Source organism: Cyprinus carpio, chromosome B15, assembly GCF_018340385.1.
Source record: "Cyprinus carpio isolate SPL01 chromosome B15, ASM1834038v1, whole genome shotgun sequence".
NCBI lineage: Eukaryota > Metazoa > Chordata > Actinopteri > Cypriniformes > Cyprinidae > Cyprinus > Cyprinus carpio.
This window is the reverse complement of record NC_056611.1, coordinates 14,902,659-14,926,204: the sequence shown is the minus strand read 5'-3', so window position 1 is coordinate 14,926,204 and position 23,546 is coordinate 14,902,659. Positions and strand designations below refer to the sequence as shown.

Below are 23,546 nucleotides of genomic sequence, written 5' to 3'. Positions count from 1 at the left end.
CATTCTTACATTTATATGTGATAAAGGAACAGTACAGTTTACTGTAAGCCATCAAATCATGTTTATGACAATGTCAAAGTACCTTAACTTTTCAGACGAGTTTGGGTTTGGATTATCTCCAATGCTTTTGGGAGCATTGTTATGGGACGTGTCTGTTCCTGAGGGCAAGGAACAATTATTTCAAGCTTCCCAACCATTTCTATTACTTCTTCAACCAAATAGCCAATTCCTTTTCTTTTATTTTTAAAGAGAAAGAATGAATTTTGTAACAATGTACAATAAATATTGGAAGGGAATTTAATAGTATTTTAATAATAATTTAATAATATATAATTAATACTTTCACTACTTGTAATTTTTCCAAAGACATCTACATTTGTGAATGAATACAATCATGAATGCTTTGACATTAAAAACCTTTACAGAATTTAAGAAATATTTTCTATTGGCCAATTTTTACATCATTTAAATACATCTCCATCAATCATATTTTTATTGTCACATTAGTTTTAAAATTAATGTACCTTGTCTGAGACCTGGTTTGCAACAGTTCCTTTTTAAAGTTCCTTGCTTTGGGGAATGTTGATGTGATGCGTGACAGCTGAGCAGTCATAACCTAACGCTGTAAAAATTGCAATTGTGAAATTACTGGACAAACACTGAATCAAAAGTTACAATAAAGACATTTATAATGTTATAAAACATTTTAGTTTTTTAAATAAATGCTGTTTTTTTTATTTTTTACTTTCATTTAATCTTAAAAACCTGAAAAAAAGATTGTATCATGGTTTCCACAAAAAATGTGAACAGTGTTCAAAATGGATAATAATAAGAGATCAAATCAGATTAGAATGATTTCTTAAGGATCATGTGACACTGAAGACTGTAGTAATGATGCTGAAAATTTAGCTTTGCATGGCAAGAATAAATAACATTTTAAAATAAAATAGAAAACAATTATTTTAAACTGAAATAATATTTCACAATATTCTTATTTTTACTGAATTTTGATCAAATAAATACAGCTTTGGTGAGCATACGCAACTTTTCAAAAACTGTAAAATTACAGTATAACTGTGAGCCAAAAAAAACAAAAACAAACAAACTAAAAACACTCTTTCCTAAAAATGTACACTTTATTTGAACTAAGAGTACAAAACAATGGTCAGTATGTACAATCACGACCACATTCAACCTCTTTGGTCTTGACAGTGGATTAAATGCAGGTAATATGCACTGAAGTGTGGAAATGCAGCAACCACTATACGTTAAACTGAAAGCTGCAAGTAAACACCATCAATTGTACCGTACCATTCAACAGCAAGAGGTATATTTTCAGGAAAATTTACTAAAACTAGCTAACGTAATGTCAAAACACTGGCATTCAGCTAAGCCTCAACAATATAAATAGAACATAAAAACAATAAAAAGTAGTTAACCATATTTACAAGTAATGCTTAAACCACATCACATACAATTCTGCGGCGAAACAAAGAACACACAGAAACAGGCGATAAATCTGGGAAAAGAGTGAGTGTGTCAGTATACATTATTGAGAGCTGATTTTCACTTTCCTGCAAAAAGGCAACCAAATTTTAAATGTTTTATATGATTAACATTCCAAGCAAAAGGCGTGGTTTTCATTAAACAAGCACTGGTCCCTGCATTATCTTCTTAATTCAGAAATTACTAATTATGTCAATTGTCCCATTTAAACATTTTATCTTCAAACTGTAGGTCATAGTCTTTATTAAAATGCATATAAGTTCTAAATATTGGTAAATAATGGTCTTCTAAATCCCAACAAGTATAATACCGGATTGTAATTTTGCTTACCGACTTGTTAAGACCTGAAAACTAGCCAAGTGCTCAGTATAAGCGTGAATATCATGCTTCATATCATGCCACAGATTAGGTACTACGTGTAATTCTAAAGGAAAAGTCCCATACAGATACTAAAGGCCTCAGTGTTTCTACCATGGGAAACTGCAAACACAAATTTGCATTAACTAAATAGCTGGGACATAAGAAATAAAACAGAACACGATAGGGCTTCAAACATGAAATCCAATATTATGAATGAACACTTTACAGACAAAGGTTTCTGAACAGGCTTGATCTTAATAGCAAAAGATTCACATACTTTACAACATACATTATTAATTAAATCCCCAGCATAGGGGAGGCACAGACACATTACAGACAGAGATGGTGGAGATGTAACTGACACAGCTACTCAGGTCCTCCATTACAGCTTCTGATTATTTTTATTTTTTTCACAGATTTCCCCAATTTTTCACTCCTTCTCTTGTGGAAAAAGGGATTGCATTCAATTGCATCCTAAGGAAAGACAAGATACATACAGTCCTTAATAAATATAAAAACATTTAAGTCTATAAAAATGTATATATAATCCAATTCACATGAATTCAGCTGGTTTCAGAAATCTTGACTCACCCTGATTGGCTCCTGTGACTTTACACGTCAGCTTTTTGGCTTTGATTCTCCTCCAGCTTCTTACTCTCTTCTGTAGATCCATCTTCCTTTTCTCCAGTTTTCCAGGATCCTTGCCTACATCCAGATTAAGTGTTACATAATATTCAACTCTGAACAAATCTGAATTACATAAGCATAGTGCAAATGTGCAAAACGTGATGAATGCTAACATCTTCACTGTTTAATGAGAAGTGGATATTACGTCGTACCTGAATTTCTTCATATACAGCCAGTAGGCCAGTCCTATCGCGAGAACCGCCAGCATCAGACCAAAAACTATGCCAACAGCCAGTATCGTCTGGTCACTTTTCTCATCTTTCTGATCTGCTTAAGAAACACAGAAATGAAACATTCAGAATAGGGCATGGACAACTGGATGAGAACTACAATCATTCAATAACTAAACAAAAGCAAATGAGACCCTGAGGGCCTATCCTTTGTCAGGATGCTGGGCATCTCAGCACCTTTGTTTTAGTGTACACTCAAAAAGCATTCATTAAATTGATGACTAAAGGCACGGAGTTCTGGCATATGCTCTCTTCCTGTGTAATGCAAAGCTGTGCAAAGACCAGACCTGATCGTAGAGAACAACTCAAGAGTCTTACCTTGTTTGTCCATTGTCACGTCATCATCAACAACTGTAATCAGATATAAAATTATATTAAGCCCCAAATGAAACAGCAATGCATGTTAATACAGGAATCCAGAGGCTTACAGTTGTGCTTGGTTTTATAATTAAACACTTTTGTCCCGGGTTAGCCAAAAGATTTCAGTCATGTAAAGTGAAAGCATGTGTTAGTCAGAGAACAGACCAGCATCCCGACAAACAGAACAGAAGAAGAGAAGGAAAGGTGAGCTCAAATAAAGATACAACAGTTTTTAGAAGTTAGAAGTTAACATCAACCAAATCACTTAGACAAAACTTATATTACTTAGAAAAATTTACATTACATTTTAAGGCCAACACATAAAAGCTACTGTATTATTATAGTTGTTATACTAACAATATAGGTTTCATTTAACAGTTAACATGAATTAACAATGAAAAATAAAGCATTTATTAATCTTAATGTTCATTTTAACATTACTAACATTTCTAAAAACTATCTGTTTTTTTATTATTATTTTACATTTAATGTATGTGTGCTAACATTAACAATGAACAGTATTTTTATTAACAATCATAAACAAAGACCAGTAAATACTTTTACAAAACAATGAGTCATTGTTGGTTCATTTTAGTTAATGCATGAACTAACAGGACCTTATTGTAAAGTGTTAACATTATTATTTTTGATGAAAAGTAAAGTTTAAAACAAATAAACATTTTTGTGGGATGGACTTGAATTTAATAAATAACAGATTTAGTCTTTTCAGATGCTACGCATATTTGCAATTACAAATATTTTGTTCTTTAACAGTTTTGTTATTAACTTCTAAACAACTTTACAGAGAAATCCTGTGATGCACAAGGGTTTAGAAGTCAGATAAGAGAGTGGAAAGAAGTTACACTTACGTGCGGACACATTAATGCTCTTAATGTCAAAGCCCAAGACATTAGAGACTGTGCAGGACACAGAAAGATTGCCATTTGGAACGATAGTGAGGCTGTATGTGACTTTGCCATGCTCAGAAACACTCTCAGCCTACAATTACAGCATGAAACATCCATTAAATGACATCAGACTTCAACATGACCACTGTATTCATGGCTATTATAATATGGCAAAACGATATACTGAGTACAAGCTTTTTTTGTGAAGGATCATAAGCACCACTAGAGAGCGCTATTGCTCTGTGCACAAGTAGATTCTCTTTTACGAGGCATGTGCTTAAACAAAGAGACACAGGCAATGAGGTAATGCGCTCCTGAGATCTGATGAGTCCACTGACAGCTCAATTTGCACCAATACAAAGCTACATGATACAGGAAGTATGTAAAAGCCTCATCATTTTTAATAGCTTCCTCTGTACACACCCATTCAGGCACACTAGTCATCTTATTTATTTGAATAGTGACCTCATCCTAGTGCTTAATGATAAGGGTACTAGAACTGCTTTGTTTAACAACCTACATGTATGTTGTCACTGTGAGAACATCTTTATCACCTCAAATGTGCTGCTGGCTTGTTCGATATAAAAGAGTTTTACCCTTTCAGGCTCTTTTACTATTGAAACCCTGGAAAGTGAATTGAAAAAGAGCCCAGATGCTCAGAAAAGCTATGAGAAAAGCTTAATGGAAGGCTCAGTTTCAGGTTTTAGTTAAAAAAAAAAAAAAACCTAGAAAGCCAAAGAAAGTCCTTTGGTAATACATTTGGTTAATATATATATAAAATACTTAATTTTAAGAAGTATTCCACTCCATTTTTTGACAAAATAATGCCATTTCTTGCCTTGACCCCTGGTGATATTCACTGAAAGCATGAACACCTGGCAAATGGCCTGTTGTTTTTTTTCATGAACATGAAAACATTTTTTACAATTTATTAAGAAATATTCCAGGTGTTTCTTTATTTTTTCCAAACAAAACACGCTTTCTTTAGAATATAATTTTCATTGGTAAGAATTTCATAGGTTTTTCCTGTGTCCTCAATTTCACTTTATATCCATTTAGTCTTAAAGTCCCTTTAACTAACACAAGCCAGCTCCCTAGTGACATCATCATCATCATAATCCTCATCCTCCAGAAAGTCATCGGGTATGAGCATTGGCATGGATTTGATGAATTCTGTGATGTGTATTTTGCGGTGTATTAAGTGATCTGACTAATTCTAAAACATTTTATTCTGTTTGATAAAACTATAGTCCAAGTCCAATATGTCAAAAATATATAAATCACGATTTCAAAAATTGGTCAAAAATTCATCATTTGACAACCAACCAAAAGAAACACTAGTGTTCAAAAGTGTGTGGTCGGTATTTATTTATTTTGGGGGGAAAATTAACTCAGCAAGGATGCATTACTTTGATCAAAATTGTATCAGTTTCTACAAAAATATGAAGCAGCACAACTGTTTTCAACGATGCTAAGAAAAGTTTCTTGAGCACTGAATCACTATACTTGAGAGATTTCTGAAAGATGACACTGGGTAATGACTGCTTAAAATTCAGCTTTGCATCCCAGGAATAAATTACATTTTTAAATTGTAAAAATATATTCCACATAATTCCTGTTTTGCTTGTATTTTTAATCAAATAAATGCAGCATTGATAAGCATATAAAACATAAAAAAAAAACAGGCACCGAAAAATCTTCATAATAAGAATGCCGTGCAAGATTGTTCAGACTTACATTTGAGCCATTGACACTCCACTGTACTGTGGGTTTTGGAAAGCCTTCAGCCACACATTTCAGGACCTTGGTCATGCCCTCACCACGCTCCTTGATCAGGTTCTTAATGACTGGTGAACCTGCAAAAACACTTCTGCAATTAGCCATCAAAAACGAAACTTTTCCCCAAAGCATTGTTCTGATTTACAATGGTCTGGTCTTTTGGACTGTGTTCAACCGTAAAAACAGTTAAACTTTAATAAATCGCATACGAAGAGCACTGCAAACTTACCTTCAACTACCAATTCAAATGTATGTGTTTTCTTGAGGCCAGCCATGGAAACAACACACTCATATACGCCAGAGTCCGAGTACATCAGTTTGTCAAACTTGGGCTGACTATTCAGCTTGGCATTGCCCTAAAAGAGTGTTTCAGCATTTTAATAACCAGAAATTAACAAAAGGTCATCTTATTTTTTAGAGGCATTTATTTTCTACCTTCTTCCAAGAAGTTTGTGGTGCTCCTGAAGCTTTAACATCTACATTCATCTCAAGGCTCTCACCAAGTTTCTTAACAATTTTACCAGTGCTGCTAAAGACCACATCAAGATCTTTGAGGAAAGAAAAAGAGAGATGTTAGTCAATCCAAAAGAGGTCAAACATCAGACTGCATCTGAAGTATTTCCTTACATTCAACTGTGATGGGTACAGAAGCCACAATATCCTCATGGTCCACTAGTGAGCATTGGTATTCTCCAGTGTTCTCCCGAGTGACGCTGGTCAAGGTGTATGTGTTGGAGTCCACAGTCTTTTTCTCTCCCTACAGATAAAAAAGGTGGTTTAAGTAGAAAAGCAGCCTTCAATTTTCTGACTTATGCTAAAGGAACAGAGAGCAAAGTGAGTTGCAGAGGAGACTTACTTTAATGTAGAAGTTGTAGCTAGAAGGTGGAGGGTTTCCGTCTGCTGTGCATTTGAGGGTCACGTTGTCTCCTTCCTTAAAAGGACCCTGGGACACCACTTGGAGATTGACCTTCTCGGTAGGGTCTGTGGAGAGAGGGTATGTGTAAAGCAAGGAGGGCAAGCCCTGCCAGAGCCCATGCAGATAAGGGCACTTCAGCAAAGCTCCTTATGAGCCAGAAGAGGCCCTTCAGCTCAAGAGTTGAGGCTTTGAGAGTGCTCTCGTGGTGAGAAATGCTTTTGAGAGTTAGCAGTGGGGCTAGTACCTTCACTATAACAGCCACAGGCAAGACAAAACCCCATTCAACATCTAAACGCCCTGCTCCAGCGAGGCCAAATTACATATCTTATTTGGACGAAATTCAACGAGCCGTTTAATTCTGATAAGGCCTCTTTCTCATGGCTACTTGAAAGCGAGTTATTCTGAATAGTCCTGTGAATTATGCTAAACATTAGACCATTAACCGCTTCAGTTTTGAATGCATTTGCTCTCAATGACATTGTTTGGAATTGAATTATTGAAGAAAATGTAGGAGGCATTAAGATTAAAAACTTGCTAAAATGGACCATATAGGAATAATATTAAACAAAGGCTTTGTACAGGTAGTATAAGAACTTACAGTTCACAGTGAAGACAAGAGGTGAGGAATCCATGTTAGCAGACTTGATGTGTTGAACCTGACAGGTGAACTTGGCATCAATGTCTCCCTTCACTGCTGTATACTCCAGGGTAGAAGTTGTCGTGGACAGTCCTGTCGCTTTATCAACATCCACATTTGTGGTGATTTTAATGGCTGTATTCAACAAGAAAAAGAAAAACATTAATAAAGACAAACAAAATACAGTACCAAAGAATAAAAAGCTCTTTGATCATTTGAATCTAACTCTCATGCTGCGAACCCATATGACTTTCTTCTATCATTGGAACATGTTCTAAACCACTTTTATGATATTAATATGGTGCTTTTTTCATCTTTTTGGAAGTTTTAAAGCTTCATTACCATTTACTGTAATTGCATGGAAAAGAGCATTCAAAACAGTCTTCAAATGATCTCCTTTTTGTGCCATATAGGTTTGGAATGAAATGAGGATGAGTTAATCTTGGCAAATATTTGAGTGAATACCATATTTCACTTTACCTGCTCCATCAGTCATAAGAGGTGTTTTATTCCTGAACCATGTGATGTTGGCAGCTGGATTGGCACCTTCAGAACGACACTGCGCCAACTGATGAGACAAAAACGAGAACGAGAAAATTGGTTATTAATGCAAATATTAAAAGAGGAATTCCAAAGCACTGCATTCCATCATATAAGGTTCAGATTGCAAGAAGTTAATATATTTGAGTTCTAACTGAGTTTTTAATGCATGTGATATATAAACCATAAATAAACCATTTTGTAATCTGTGGACTTGATTGATTACACAACCTACCGTAGTTGGTTTGCCGATTTCCATCACAGTCGTCAGGTTTGTAATCTGAGGTTCTGAGGGAACATCTGAAAACAAAAGGAAAATTTGTTGGACACAGTAGTTCATAAATGCATCCAATATAATCCTTTTTAAGTCCAGTCCAGTCATCTTTATTTATATAGTGCTTTTAACAATACAGATTGTGTCAAAGCAGCTTTACAGTATTAAACAGGAAAAATACTGTACTTTTTAAGTACTGTAATTAGAATTATTGTCTTTATAAATATTAAAGCATTTTGGTCAGTGCTCCTGTGTATGATACTCACTGTAAACGGCCAGTTGAACAGGATACTCTAAAATGTCTTCTCTCAACACCACCATGCAGGTGAAGGTTCTCTGATCGGTCATGGCCACTTGTGTGATGACGAGGCTGAAATCTTGTTTAATGCTGACTCTGTTCTTGTAGTTCACATCGCTGAAAACTGTGGTATTCTGATCCTGATTTTTCACCAGTATGTTGCCATCTTTGTCCTAGTGAGCAAAAAAAGAATGTTTAACAGAGAATGGTACAAGTACACCATTCATATGCTGACATTCCTGTTTAGATGTAAACAATGTGGATCTTTAGTGCTTTCAAAACTGTTTAGACAACAGCATAAATTTAGCTAGGAATTGGAGTAGTTTGTCTGAACAATAGCAGTGGGTGAAGTGGCAGTAGTATTAGGGAAACCTGTTCGGAAATAGTAGCTATTATTTTAAGAATCTGGAAAAATTACACACCGCAACTTTTAAATGACAGAAAAAGACTGAACCTCAAACTTACATATTTCCATTTAACAAATGTGACTTCTGCTTCCACGACACGGCCGTTGTTGCATGGGATTTCAATGGTGTCTCCATACTTGCCCATGACAGTTCCCAAACCACTCACTAAATGCACAATGAAAGACATGAGTGTAAATACAATGTGTTTGGGAAAACATCCTGTAGAGATACATAGTAAGCAGACAAAGCCTAAAGTAAACATGTACACGCACATTCCCATATTTTTATAGGTTTAATTTTTGCATTTACATTTTTTGATTGAAACTTGAGAGGGTGTTTGGAGTAGCTTTTTATTCTGACCCTCAATATTTTAATCTTATTTGAATCACCAATTCTGCCTGGCTGATTTGATATTCAAATTTCAAGCACTCATGTTTGTTCAAAAAGACAAGGGTCTGTACTTCACTAACAAACAGTCACTAAATACAGTACTAAAACAAATGTAGTATTTGTGATACAATTTAATGATACAGACAGGTAATGAAGCTTAAACACTTTCATACTTTTTTAATCTAAATTTAATCTAAAAAGTGCTTTCAGGGAGAAAAAAAAGATACCATTCTCATTTTTGATGCCAAAGCTAAGAAATGAAATTGCAATTGATGGGAAAATTATTTCAATCATGATTCATTGGGTTTTTATTACACGTAAATTTGACATGACCTTCACCTGAAACTAAATATTTTAAAATTGGAAAAAGGCTCTGAATCCAATTTCTGGACAAACACCAAAGCCAGTTAAACTGGTTGTTGTTTCACAACTGCACTTCTGAGAAAGGGACGTCAACAGTTGGGACTGATAACTGTCAACTGAAAATAGTAGTACAAGATAAGACTGAGACAAAACCACATACTTTCGACAAAATTCCACCAAAACATATATATATAAAAAATTTATTGCTTGACTGAATCAACTTATTTCGGATTTAAAAACAGAAATATGTGGCTGTTGTTTAATGGGGAAAAAAATAATATACCATAAGCAGCAAAAGAATTAGCTGGCACTGCTACCAATGAGTATTAGTGACCCTGGACCACAAAACCAGTCTTAAGTCGCACGTATATTTGTCCTTTTGACCATTGTATGGGTCAAAATTATCGATTTTTCTTTAATGCCAAAAATCATTAGGATATTAAATAAAGATCATGTTCCATGAAGATATTGGGTAAATTTCCTACCATAAATATCAAAACTGAATTTTTGATTAGTAATCTGCATTGCTAAGAACCTCATTTGGACAACTTCAAAAGGCGATTTTCTCAATATTTTGATTTTTTTTGCACCCTCAGATTCCAGATGTTCAAATAGTTGCATCTCTACCAAATATAGTCATATCCTAACAAACCATACATCAATGGAAAGCTTATTTATTCAGCTTTCATAAGTTTTTTATAAGTTTAAAAAAAAAAATGACTTATGACTGGTTTTGTGGTCCAGGGTCACATAGAGCTATTCTAGCATTTTGTATGAGTAAAAAATAAATCTCAAAAAAGTTATAATTTTACTATTAATATACTATTATAGTATTTAATCATATTTTGAAGTATTTTTATTAGATTCTTTATTACTATTTTGCTTTAATTTTATTTCAGTTTTAGTTTAGTGATTTCACTAGTTACCAGATTTTACATCAGCTTTATTTCAATTAACAAAAATTATTTTAATCATTACTGCAGAGTACCATAATTTAATTTCTCTTTTATAGTTTGTTTGTAAACCCCAAATTAATCAGTAGCAACTTGTGTTTCTTTATAGGTAATCTTCCATCTCGTGTCCAGAAAAACAAAATGCATTACTAAAAAACACTTCTCAGTGTACAGGTTCATTAAGGGTGAGATGAGCCCACTGGGAGAGAACAGAATGTGCTTACAGCCAAAGCTCACTGCAGCCTGTGGCCACACAGGTATTAGCTTCATTGTTATGCTAAGATAAATTTCTGTCTCATTGCTCAGTGAAGCGTGGTCCTGCTAATAGCCCTTTACCTGTACGGACCCGTCATAAAACTGGACTCAGTTCCTGGCCAGGTTTACAAAAAGGAAAACATACAAGAGCAAAGAATGCTAATAACTGATATAGTACTAATCCTCTTCGCATCACCTGGCCTGTTATTTTGGAGGTTAACATACATGCTAACAACATGGATCATTATTACAAGAATTCTTGGGAAAACTAAATAATAACATTTTTAAAAAAAAGACATGGATGAAGCATTCAAAATAAAATTAATAACCTTCATTTAATAGATAGATCTGTTTGAAATAGTTTTGCACTAAAACTTTGCTGCTGTATGTGGTAACACTTGAACCACTCTTTTCCCCTCACAAAATAAATAAAAAAATAAAAAAATATTCCTTAATGTAATAGAATATATCTGGACCCAACTGGACGATCTACCCCATATGATTTCTGTCTAGCAGCTGTCTGTTTTTCACATGATTTATAACATGTTGTCTTGCTGGTGATACTGGAGCATTAGTAGTAGCAAAAAAGTAAATGGATGCTGGCTGACATACTAAAAGAGAAAAGGATCGAGTGTCAGAGAGCCCTCAGAGCTTCAAAACCAGCACCAGGTGAAGTAAACAAATGACTCTGACCCTCCCAACCCCCTCATGCCTCTTCTCTCTGTTTCATGAACAGGTGCTGCTGCAGAAGCTTCTTCATGCACCTGTTGTTAAAACTCTGCTGCAAACACTCTTGATGGGAAACATCATGTCCTACAGCCTGCCCTGCGGCGTGGTACTAGATCATTTGCTGAAAGCATATGGACTACAGGGCTTTTAAGTGTTTTCACACTCTTGAGTGCAATGCTCTGAAGTGAAACCGTGCTGACGGTCTTTTGTTGGGCTGAGACCACCACACTGACAATAGAGAAACTAAAATCTAATTTAAACCTGTAAAAGTTTTAGAATTTTAATGTTAAAAAATTTAAATATCAAAATAAATGTGAATCTGAAATTGAGATTGTTCTGCTGAAAATGTAAACTTTTAAGGAAAAATCTATTCAATAACAATAAATAAACAATAGTTAGATGTAAACAATTTATAAAGAGGAAAACATATTAAACTGCAACAAATTAAATAGTGGCTTCAGACATATGAACCTAGCTTCAAAATGGCTCTCACATGCTGAGAGGATGTTCGCAAACCATTAACCTGAGGATGAGTCAGTTAAGTGACTGTGTCCGATAAGGACAGTCCACCATCATGGTGAATATCCCGGAAAGAGAGACATCCCAGGAATTGATTTGGAGCCTCCCTTATTACACCAAATGTCCTCCTTTACTCACTCCAACATGCAAGCGCCATTAGGCTTCCTTGAAAATGCCATAAATTAAGTCTGCGATGGGCCTGAAATTGCTCTCAAAACAAAACTCATCAAGCAGGTTGGACTCATAAGTGATAAGTGCACTCAGAAATCACATCCATTAAGTTCTAAATTATGTATTTGATTGCAGGGGCCCCCGGGGACCTTAAAGAATGTCGGTGTCTGACAGCAGATCATAGCAGATTCAATACTGACCCAGAAGATTCACCGACGGACCCCTATTCGTGAGCAGCTATTAAACTAAATAGAGAACTATTAACAAAATACAGTCAAGCAGCTTCCGTGGAGGTCCATTAACCCCAAAATCAATTTACTAGCTGAAGGTTATGACAGACTGTTCATTCTGCTGCTGCTGCAGAATGTAAGTCTATAAGAAAAATATTTTAAATATGCAAAGTTCTTAAAAATATATTTTTTGTATTCATGTTGGTTTCCAAAAAAAAAAAAAAAAAAAAAAACACTCCAAAATGTCATGTGGTGTAACCATTAAGTAAAAATACTATCCTTTTCTAGAGTCCTTGAATACATGTGAAGGCACATAATTAAATCAATTTTTTAACTTTTAAAATCTATTTTAAAAGTAAAAGCATTATTTAAAATCTGAAATTATTGATTTATAAATATCATTGGGTTTATACAAAGTTGCACCACATGACATTTTACAATCAGAAAGAATTAACCTTAGCTTCTCATAAAAAAAGCTCAATTATCTGATATGATTTCATGTTGTTGTTGTTTTTTCTCCTCAATTCGGCATATTGGTTAGACCACATGACTTTAAATAATATTTTTCAGTTATTAATCAGTAATCGGTTTAATATTTTCTCCAAAAAAGTTAAACTCCTTTAATTATACTACTAATTACAACAAATTATGACATCAAAACATTTTAACTTTATGCCCCCAAAATTGTTTAAATGAATTTTAATTTAAATATTAAAACATGCTTATCGGCACGATATTTAATGTGCATCTCGTCATTAAAGCCGGTTCTGTAATCAGCAGTAAATCTCTACACGTGCGTGCTTTCACGTGGAGCAGCATTTACTACAAAGAGGCGTTGTTCACTAACAAGCTGCGCAAAACCACGATCATATTTTGTGCATGTTTTGTGCAGCTTGTCAGTGAACAAAAGCTCTGTGTAGTAATTGCTGCTCCACGTGAAAGCACGCACGTGTAGAGATTTACCACTGATTACAGAACCGGCTTTAATGACGAGATGCGCATTAAATATCGTGCCAATATTTATCGTGCATCCCTACTTATGTATATGTGAACTGCATTCATGTATTTTTGAATAAATTATTAGATGGCACAAATAAGAAAGTGTCACATCATTGACTTGATTGCATAATGCATGTTATGAGTTACAACCTTGTAACAATTAAGAAATTTAGGTCAAAACTATTGCAGGAAGTTGTTAAGGTAATCTAGGTTATCAGTTAACCAAGGCATAAACGTAGTTAGATATGCATGATACACTGTGTAAAATTAACAGACACTTTTAAATGTAAAACTAATGACCATGTTGTGGCAGTCAAAGAGTCTTGACTTTAGATCTTCCCAATTTATGTTCAAGCAATTAGACTCAGAAGCTTCATGTGGCCCTTGATTAACAACATTCCTAACATGAAAGTCGTTCTGTTGAACATATATTCTCAAAAGCATTTTACAAGTCAGTGAGGTGGCTCGTATTTTTACATAGACAGAGACCGTGCCTTTATCTCTTCCAAAACCAGTCTCCCTGCTCCCAGATGCCTCGGGGCTCCAGGCATTTGCATTCCACAGGATCCTGCAGGGCCCCTTGTGTTCATAACATCAGCGTTTGCTTGCAGCCACTGAGATACCAATCAAATTTGGTGCCAAAACACAGAGGTCAGCGAGCTTGTATTGAGTTAAATAAGCTCTTTCTCCGGGCTGGGCTCTGAAAGGGCCGCCTCCCACGTTGTTAGAGGGCCCGTAACAATTCAGCCCGTATACAGACCACCTTTGGCTGTGTAAACAAAAGCAGAGCAAATATTGATTTTAGAAAGCACGGCTGGAGGGTGTGTGCCATGCAATGGTTAATTCCCCTCTGCAGGAAGCGAAACAACAAAAAATAGACAGAACTTAGGGAGTACGAGCTCAAGGCCTTTTCTATCTGAGTGATTAACTCATGAATTATGTTTGGTTTAAAAATCTCTGATATGATAGTATGTCACTACTAATGAGCCGGTTCTCTCTTTTTTTTTCTCCACTGTGATGCTGTGATACAAAAGAGCAGATCTGTTTCACATTCCGGTGTAGTTCAGGGACTGGCCAGGTCTGTAAAAAAGGTCACGATGGCCCTTAACCATCTCCTGCTTCATGATCCCTACAGCCTAGGGCCCTACATCTGCAGAGAACTACCTAGAAAAGAGCTTAAATGCAATTTATATGCTGCAGACTTTGAAGGAACTTAATAAAAGTGACATTTTAAACCATTACTTGAATCGAATAATGGTATTTGTTGAACTACCAGAGGAGTATTTATTTTCTCTTGTATATTAGAGAGGACATGAACCTATTAGCTGCTGGCAAGGAAAAGACCGCCAGATGAAAGTCATCCACATTCACATCCACAACGTATAACTTTAACTGACCCGCATACTCAGGAAGTGGAAGCCACGATACCCTAATTAAGCCACCAGGTATGGCTCTCATGTTGACAGAGAGCACAGACATCTGGGACAGGTGCGGTTGTGTTCACTATGACTTGTGCAGGCTTGCCAGCTCAAAGCAGATGACATCAAAGTTCCCACAAAAGAAAGAAAACTAAAGATAAGTTTATTCTTCTTTTCTAAAGCCAACTTCAAAGTTATGATGTCAAAGGATTATGGGAAAGAGACTGAAGTGCAGAGAAAAGGAAACATTTCCAAAGAAACACAATCATAGCACCAGGCTTTTTTACTATCAGCATGTGGTATCCCGTGTCACGTTATAGTGGGGGTCATTAAACAACTGACTTTTGAACGGAACGGTGTTTGTTTTTAAATTCAGCACGAATTGCAACCAGCTTTCCTTTTGTAATCTGTCTGAATCAGATTCTGCTCCGATTCAAGATTTTATCAGATTCAGCTGAGATTAAGGATTAATCAGATTCTGCTCCGATTGAAGATTTAGCCAATCAGATTCTGCTCTGATTTAGGATTTATCAGATTCAGTTTAGATGTAGGATTAATCCGATTTTGCTGCATACACTCTGATCTAGAAATCCAACATCCCACCAATCTGTGACATTAGCAGAAATATGAATTCGTTTCAGAGGGGGAGCAAGTTAATTATTAGGGATGTAACGATGAACCGCGAGCCAGTTGAAAATTGATTTAAATATATTTGATGATTCAAATCGGATGAGATGCCAAACAAATCGTGATACAACTGGAGTAGGAGCTCTGCTTTGTTTAAAGCGGTAACCCGGGAAACACTGTGCCATTGCTATTCATAAGCACCACCTGCTGACAGAGAGTGAATTTGCGTCTCATTCAGTTCATCTGCCGTTTCGTTCAGATGTGTTTTATGTAGTATAGGGCTTAGTTTCACAAAACTGAAGTCAGACCAGCCTGTTTTTGCTTCATATTTCAAAAATATAGTCTAATTTAGATTAACGGGGCCATATGATGTGATTTCAAGTTTTCCTTTCTCTTTGGAGTGTTACAAGCTGTTCATGAATTGATAAGATCCCTAAAGTTGCAAAGACTAAAGTCTCAAACCCAAAGAGATATTCTATTTAAAAGTTAAGGCTCGTCCACGCCCTCCTAAAACGCCTCGTTCAAACATGCCCCCAAATGTCTACGTCACTGTGTGGGAAGATTCACATAACACCGCACAAATGTTTATGCAAAGAAAGGCGGCGTAACTTTGATTCTCGCTGTAGTATTGTTGCTGCCGCCGCCATGTCGTGAAGACACTGTGCGGTTCATTGCTAAAGCGAAAATACTTTGTTTGGCCTTTCAAAAGGGGACACAACTAGAAATCAGTGGTTAAGTTGTATTTACAACACTGTTCCAGAACAGTTCAACCCAAATATTCGTGTGTGCAATGCATTTTACGGAGGACTGTTTCCTGAACCTGGGAGAGAAAACTACAATGCCGGCTGTTCTGACTCACAGTCTTTTTAGTATGTGTTCATATTTACAGAATTTGCCACTGATGATTCAAACGCGAGTTTTGAGCAGTGTAGAGTAGCGCTTGTTTTTTGTTGTTTCTCCGATCACAAATGCAGACATGGTTTTATGTTTATGCGGCATGATGTAATGCAACGCGTAAAAACACAGTATCAGTCATTATAATCAGTAATTATGTCCCCACTGGATGCAACAAATGCCTCATTTATAATGGGTTTTATTGGTTTTGTCTCATCGTGCTGGGAGATGGCATCAAAGTGTTAAGGGGCGTAACATTTCCCTCACATGCTTGAGGCTTTCAGCCAATCACAACACACTGGAATGATGAGCTTTGTAAAAATAGATGCGTTTCAGAAAGGCGGGGCATAGAGGACTAACAATAATGTACATTATATGGAAAACAATGTGTTTTTTTTTTTTTTTACTTTAAACCACATAAACACATTAAGGGCTGGTCCAAATACAATTTTTTGAGCTTCAAACTTCGGTAGTAATCAAAAGGGGGCTGAACATATTCTTCTCTCTAACATCATGTCTACACCGGATGCGAGCGGGGCGACAAAATACAATAGAACCTATTATGCTGTCTACACTGGATGTGGCGTGCGGCTGACAAATTCCTGACAGTAAACTGCTGCTGTGTTCTATTTGTGACGTACAGACACAAATTTCAAATGATTTTCAATCCAGTGTAGATAGACTTTAGTTGTTGCGGCGCAATGCAAAACGACAACTGGAGCGTCTGGTGTAGACATGGTGTAATAAAGGAAGGAATCTCTGTGTGTCTGCCTGTCTGTTTGCATTTTTATTATGTTGAGAACCGTTCATCCAATCGACTTCACGTGTGGCGGGTGTGTTGCCGCAGACCCAAGGGAGTGCAGTGTCACATTTTGGTGCAATTTGGACATTCAGAATGAATAAACTTTTAATAAACTACAGAACAGCGTGAGCCAGAAGGCTTATGTTCTCCGAGAAAGGACACTGCACTAATGATATGTTTTTAACATACTTTTAATATAAACAAATTATTATTAGGCTGGGCTACTGTACGTTTTTTATGTCTGCCATATGCGCAAGTATTTTCCAAGCAAATTAAGTGCACGTTTTTATGTGTAAAATTACTGATTAACATGCTGGATAAAAGCAGTTCATTTTTTTTACACCAACAATATACTATAGGTTTACTACTTACAGAACTTTTTTTCAAACTTGATGTGCTGTTGTGGTAGGCCATTTCAAATCGCATACTCGCATACTTGTCCTCACTCAATTTAAAGTGCTCCCACACAGCTGAGGTCTTCAGCATTTTTGTCTTCTCTTCCAGATGAACTGAATCATGATGTTCACTCATGGGCGATTCATATTCAAGGGCGAATGAGAACCGTTTCGCGGGGGACGCCAGGTGTTTGAGAAAAAATAAAATAAAATAGAATATTCGAATCTCAAAATTGAAAATCGAATGCCAACCCACAAATCGAATATTCGAATAATAGAATATTCTCATCCAGCCCTAAACAGATTGCATTACACCAAATACACAAAATAATGTTTTTTTTAGCCATGTTATATGACCCCTTTAAAGGTAAAAATGCCCATAAAAGGTAAAAATCAATTTAAACATAAGAAAAGGTTCATTTCTGTTCAGTGATGTGAACTGACCACACAGAATGAAGAATATCAAAAACTGCAGCTGTCCATGGTAGTCAGATATCAGCACAATAACACACTCTGCAAAATATAGTCTAATTATCGTTATTGAAAACATCAAGATTTTTTTTCAATATCGCACACCTCTACATGCTATACATATATCTACAAAATCTCTATCATTACTTAATTTTAAGTCTTTGTATAATGTTCAAATTCTGGTGACAGAATCTAAAGAGACTTAAATAAACAACTCAATGCACAGGATGTTTGCATGTGAGGTATGAACTTTGAGGTTATTCTTGTTGCTGAAAAAGACCTACTGTCAAAGCGTCCAGCTAAGGGAGACAAAACGAGACCCACAATGTGACTTACCACAAAGTCACATATATGACATGGTTTAATTTAAAACGTTCTTTGACCTGCATTCTTCTGCTGCTCAACATAGCACCCTTGTCTGCTTGTTTGAAGCAGCTCTGAAAACCTGTGCTTGTTCTCCTCTGGGCGCTTCATAACATTTCTGGAATTTTACAATAGTAGCACAACTTGATCTGACTTCTTTCAAAGAATCAAACAAGAGGTTGACTGATTAATCGGTACATTTAGATCTGGTTCCATTTAACTGATTGAGCAAACATCACTGGTGAGAAATGCAAACAAAATCAACTAGGAACATGTGGCTGAAACCACTGATGATCAGAGCACTTCTGCAGTGTGCAATGGAAAATAAACATCTCAATACGACTGCAATAATCCTTCAGGTTAAGCCTACAGGGTTCTTTAGAAGGAAATGCGACACGTGAAGAAACCAGCAGAAGTGAGGGGGCAGGAGTAAAAATGATTTAGAATTCTGCCTCTGGCCTCACCTTACCCGAGATAAAGAAAGAGAAAGAGAAAGGGGGGGGAGAGAAGGCGGGAGAGGCGGCGGCTTTATTGTAATGGCTGGTTTCATTTCCTGAGTCCCGGCGCAAACAGCGTGGGATTAAGAGCTTTCAATTGAACATATACAGTACAGATGCTTCCTCTCAGCTGCTACTATAAAAACAAAGCACTGCAAACAAAAAAAAGTTCTTTAACAAAATTAGTCGAACTCAAAACATTTTTCATTTTTCAGGTTGAAGACAAGCAGATAGAGGCAGGAGTATTTGCAAATCAAATGCAGTCACGTCGTCAACCTCAACGTGGTTGGCACACATCTCTTGCAATACATACAGTTTAAAACTTCAGTCTCACTGGTGCTTTTGAAATGCATGATGGGAACAGAAGTATGCGCTGCAGTAATTCATATGGTAACCCAAAGTCTTTTTCAACTGAAGGGCATGCAAAGGAGTTGGGCGAGATAACGGCTTCTCGATGGGGAGTATACAGCTGAATTTAATTACAAAAGGAGAAGAGTCGGTGGGAGATGTCGCAATCATAAATGCATTAGTTAAAGAAAACCTGCTGAACAATATAGTCAGCAGGGGTCCAGAGGAGGTCTTGGAGAAGCCGAATAACAAGAGCGAAACCACCTGACTTTTTGTCCCGAAATGCAGGGTGGAGCCAAGCAAGTGCACTGGAGGTTACGGGGAGCCATGGGGAACTTCATGCATCTCAATGGACGCATTTCTGCAAGTCAAGAGTGCCACTGCTAAGCACACACTCCTATCCTGTTGTAAAACAATGTGTCTCCCTTCTTTAGACCAGACAATAGCTCTCTTGTCTTGCCTGATGACAGATAAACTGGTTCCTATGAAGGCCACTGTGAAAAAGAGGTGCTTCTGTGGTAAAGAAGAGAAGAGTACAGGCTAGAGGACAACAATAGTATTTCTATTTCCACAGTAGTACTTTCACTGAGGGAAACATATTAATAAATGTCTGAATGGATGAGTCATATGAATCGAAATCAGTTCCTCTTATCTAAGCAAACAGTCTTTTGTTGAGCTATATTTGCTTTCTTTTATAATGGGACTATAAAAAGGATTTGGTTGGTACAACAGGCCAGACAGGCAAATCTAAGTAGAAGATTCAACTTTGAATAAGATTGTCTCATATCTAAAACAGGAATAATATTCTCTTTACATAATCTAAATTTACTCAGTGAGGAATACCATTAGCCAATCATGATTACAAGCCAGATTTATGAATTAGGGTAAAACTTTCAGTCTCATCAAACATATTCCTATTTCCTATAATGGAGGGAACAATCAAAATAATGAAAATATGCAAATTACTTCTGCGATACAAAAGCAAAAAAAAAAAAAAAAAAAGTTGCATGAAGACAGTTTCTCACTACAAATAAATCTAAACTCAGACCAGCATTTATAGCAAAATGTATAATCAAAACAATGGTCATCAATTGAAGCGCAGATTTCTCAGGGGGCAAAGGGTGATTTTTTTTTTGGCAGCAAACTGAAAGAAACCCACCAGCTAAACTAGTAATACTGGGTGTGACATTGCAGATGGTGTGTTTTGGGGGAGGGGTGGAGAGAGAACAAAAAACAGATGCCGCACTAAACTACTAGCTGTAAACTGAGTTTGGCTCTTAAGCCAATTTAGAAGACAAACAGTTACAGGCGTAAATTAAACAACATCATCTGCTTAGAATGTTACAAATCACAGGATAACCATTATATGTAAATTTTTAAATCATTAGAACGATAGTAAACTAGTTGCATTGCATTGAACAGTAATAAAACGTTTCAATATTTAATATTTTTAACTTTTTAATTTTAATTAGTAAAATCGAACTAGACCACTACTAGTTTAAAGAAGTACACTCTTTGTTTCTCACAGCTAAGGACAAGACAAGACGGTCACAAATCACAACACGTTTAAGTTTGACCCTCAACCCAACAATCTTTCAGCACATCACACTATCATTACGCTTTTGGTCTTCCGGCCCAAAAGGTGAATGAGTCTCTTTAAAGTCGTATTGACAGACTGGCTGGTGCCTTACAATAACAGATGTTTACCAGCCGGGCTTTTGTGTCCTTTATTTCATTACCTGAATATACAAAGAAGCACGAAGATACAGGCTCAAAACTATTATTAATTAATTTTAACAGCAAAAGTATCAAGGGTAAAACATGTAGCCTACAGCATAATATATTTTTTTTGTTCACTAGCGAAACAGGTGCAAGCAAAAGGTAGTAAAAAGAAAGGGGGCGGGGACAAAGAGAGCGTTTCTAGAAATAAATGTTACTTTTATACAGAGAAAACCCTTCGTTAATTGATATTTTGTTTCTAATAAAGATAGCATATTATAACTGCATCAAATTAAAGGCTTTGGGAAGAATTCCGAGTGAAACTGTGGCGCGCGTTTTCCCTTTAAAAGACTTGATATATAATTTCTTAACATGTTTGATCATTCTCAGATCATATAAGTAACACTGCTCGGTTCTTTCATTGGTCCACCTCACTGTAAATGTCAGAAGATACGTTCTAAAATAACGAAAGTTCTAAAATTCAAATGAAAAAAAAAAAATCGAAAATGAATTTTCTGTTACCTTGATTCATCAGTGATACAGTGAGCAGACACGTTAAAAGGGCGATCCGGTGCATCTTTCGGCAGTCTGGGTCTCTCAAGCTCGAGAAATAAAATCCTTGCGTTAGCACGTCCTTGCTGGATATTGTTCTAGAAAGCGCAACACACGCAGCATGCGTCAGTAAATTAAAACTTTTTAGGTTGTTCCCCACGTGTTACATTTGTTGAAGCCCTGGAGGGCGGTTATAGGTCTGTCTTCAAGCTCCTCCCCTGCCCTGTGTAATATCTAAACTAATTTAACCTACTAGAAAACATTTGATGACACATCCCTTATCTTATCTATGATCTTCTGCGGTTCTACTTTACAGTATCGTTTTCGTAATATTTGATTTGGATGTCCTGGAAGACAACATGGCTTTCATATGAAGAGTTAGGGTTAGGTACTAAATGCTTAGTCTTACAAGGTGAAAAACTTACAAGGTGGCTGCAACATTATATAGAATTATTTAACCTAATTAAAACACTAAAATCGCAGTATAATTGGCCAAAATGTTGACCTAAAACATGTAAACGTGATTTGCCATCCAACTGCAATTTTCTTACCACACCCAGCAATTTTTCAAACTGACTGTAAAAATTTGAATATTGGCTCAAAGAATGGAAACCTTGGAGTTAGATTGGTTGAAAACCATTAGTCTAAGGATTTTTAAGCAACACCTGAGTATAGCTACTATTGGTTTTATTTGTTAAAACAGTCCAGTATCCAGCTGTTAACGAAATGTTTTGCTGAAGATCCTAATAAGTTCTGAAAACAATTATTGAAGTTTTTAAAAAAATCTTTTTATATATATATATATATATATTTTTTGGTTACATGAATGTTAAGAGAACATTACATTTGATCATTTTGCATTATTATAACATTAAAGAACAGGTAACTCTGAACATTTGTTCATGACAAGTCAACATTCTGAGAACATTCCTTATAAAGTGTTATTTATTGCTTGACAAACCAAAAAGCATAACATAATTTCCAATGGCTTTACATGTCTTGACATGCTTTTTACACCTCAAAGTTTTGTGTGCCTAAGGCTGCAATAGTATAGAACTAATAATATTAGCTATATGCTCGTTGTTTAATTAATCAAATCATGGACAAAACATAAAATCAGTCAAACAGGTTAAACTGGTAAAGAACCTTTAGATAAGAGAATCTCTTTTAAAGCCTGATCAAATCTGAACCTGGTACATGAAGAGACGTGAATCATTTGCATCTTTCTCTTTCTTTCTTTCTCCCTCCATTATCTATCCCTCCTCCCTGTTAGCCACCAAGCCACTTTTTCTCCTCTTTTGCATTTTATTGCCCCAATATTAGCTGAAATCCCCCTCACACACACACTCATCTCAGTGGCAGGTGGGCTCAAGGGGTGGGGTGTTCCCTTCCCTCATCTCATTGGGTTTGTATTGTACTTCCTCACACCTCCTAATGGCCTGCCTGATAGATACGAGACTGAATGCATGAAGAACAAAGGCAAACCATGATGATTCTCTCTCAAAGGAGAGCCTATGATAGCTCAGAGAGAGTTCATAAACAGGGCACTATTTCATTAACATCTTAAGGTGTTTTACTGGTTAGTTTTGTTACTAATATAGCAGGTCCCTTACTACGAGATATAATTATGCAAATAAAAAAAAGATTTTTTTTTTTTTTATTGCATGCATTCATCTGGTATTAAAGTTACATTTTGATGTCAAAAGCATAGTTTGCGAGCATGAACTCTGTGAGGTAAAGATTTGCCTGAAGCAAATGAACAAAGCCATGAAATTTTGCATTAGACAAAGTCCTAAACAGTCAACAAAAAGATGGGTGACACCTCAGATAGGGTGAAATGAAGCTGACGAGGAGCGTTTGCTTCAAATTAGTACAAACCAACAAGAATTAGATGCTTAAAAAATGTGTGAGCTTCGTCTGCAATTAAAAGTGAGAGAGGGACGCTCTCC

The 23,546-nt window shown here is 36.1% G+C and overlaps 1 protein-coding gene across 4 annotated transcripts; it reads right to left on the bottom strand.

Moving 5' to 3' along the window:
- Positions 1–2,278: 2,278 nt before the first annotated feature.
- Positions 2,279–21,781, bottom strand: LOC109078493 (CD166 antigen homolog A-like). Of its 4 annotated transcripts, none has more exons than XM_042739384.1 (16): positions 21,568–21,779; positions 8,961–9,067; positions 8,464–8,668; positions 8,159–8,223; positions 7,864–7,951; positions 7,345–7,518; positions 6,687–6,811; positions 6,458–6,587; positions 6,266–6,378; positions 6,060–6,186; positions 5,789–5,907; positions 4,013–4,142; positions 3,102–3,134; positions 2,706–2,823; positions 2,458–2,571; positions 2,279–2,340 (listed from the first exon to the last, which is right to left on the bottom strand). In XM_042739384.1, exons 1-15 carry the CDS (start codon positions 21,620–21,622, stop codon positions 2,478–2,480), a joined length of 1,683 nt encoding a protein of 560 aa, XP_042595318.1. In that variant the 5' UTR covers positions 21,623–21,779; the 3' UTR covers positions 2,279–2,340; positions 2,458–2,477. The 4 variants fall into 4 exon arrangements, with proteins under 4 accessions (XP_042595318.1, XP_042595320.1, XP_042595321.1 ...); XM_042739386.1 differs by having other exon boundaries at positions 2,706–2,820; positions 21,568–21,776; XM_042739387.1 differs by lacking the exon at positions 3,102–3,134 and having other exon boundaries at positions 2,706–2,820.
- Between the last annotated feature and the right edge of the window lie 1,765 nt (positions 21,782–23,546).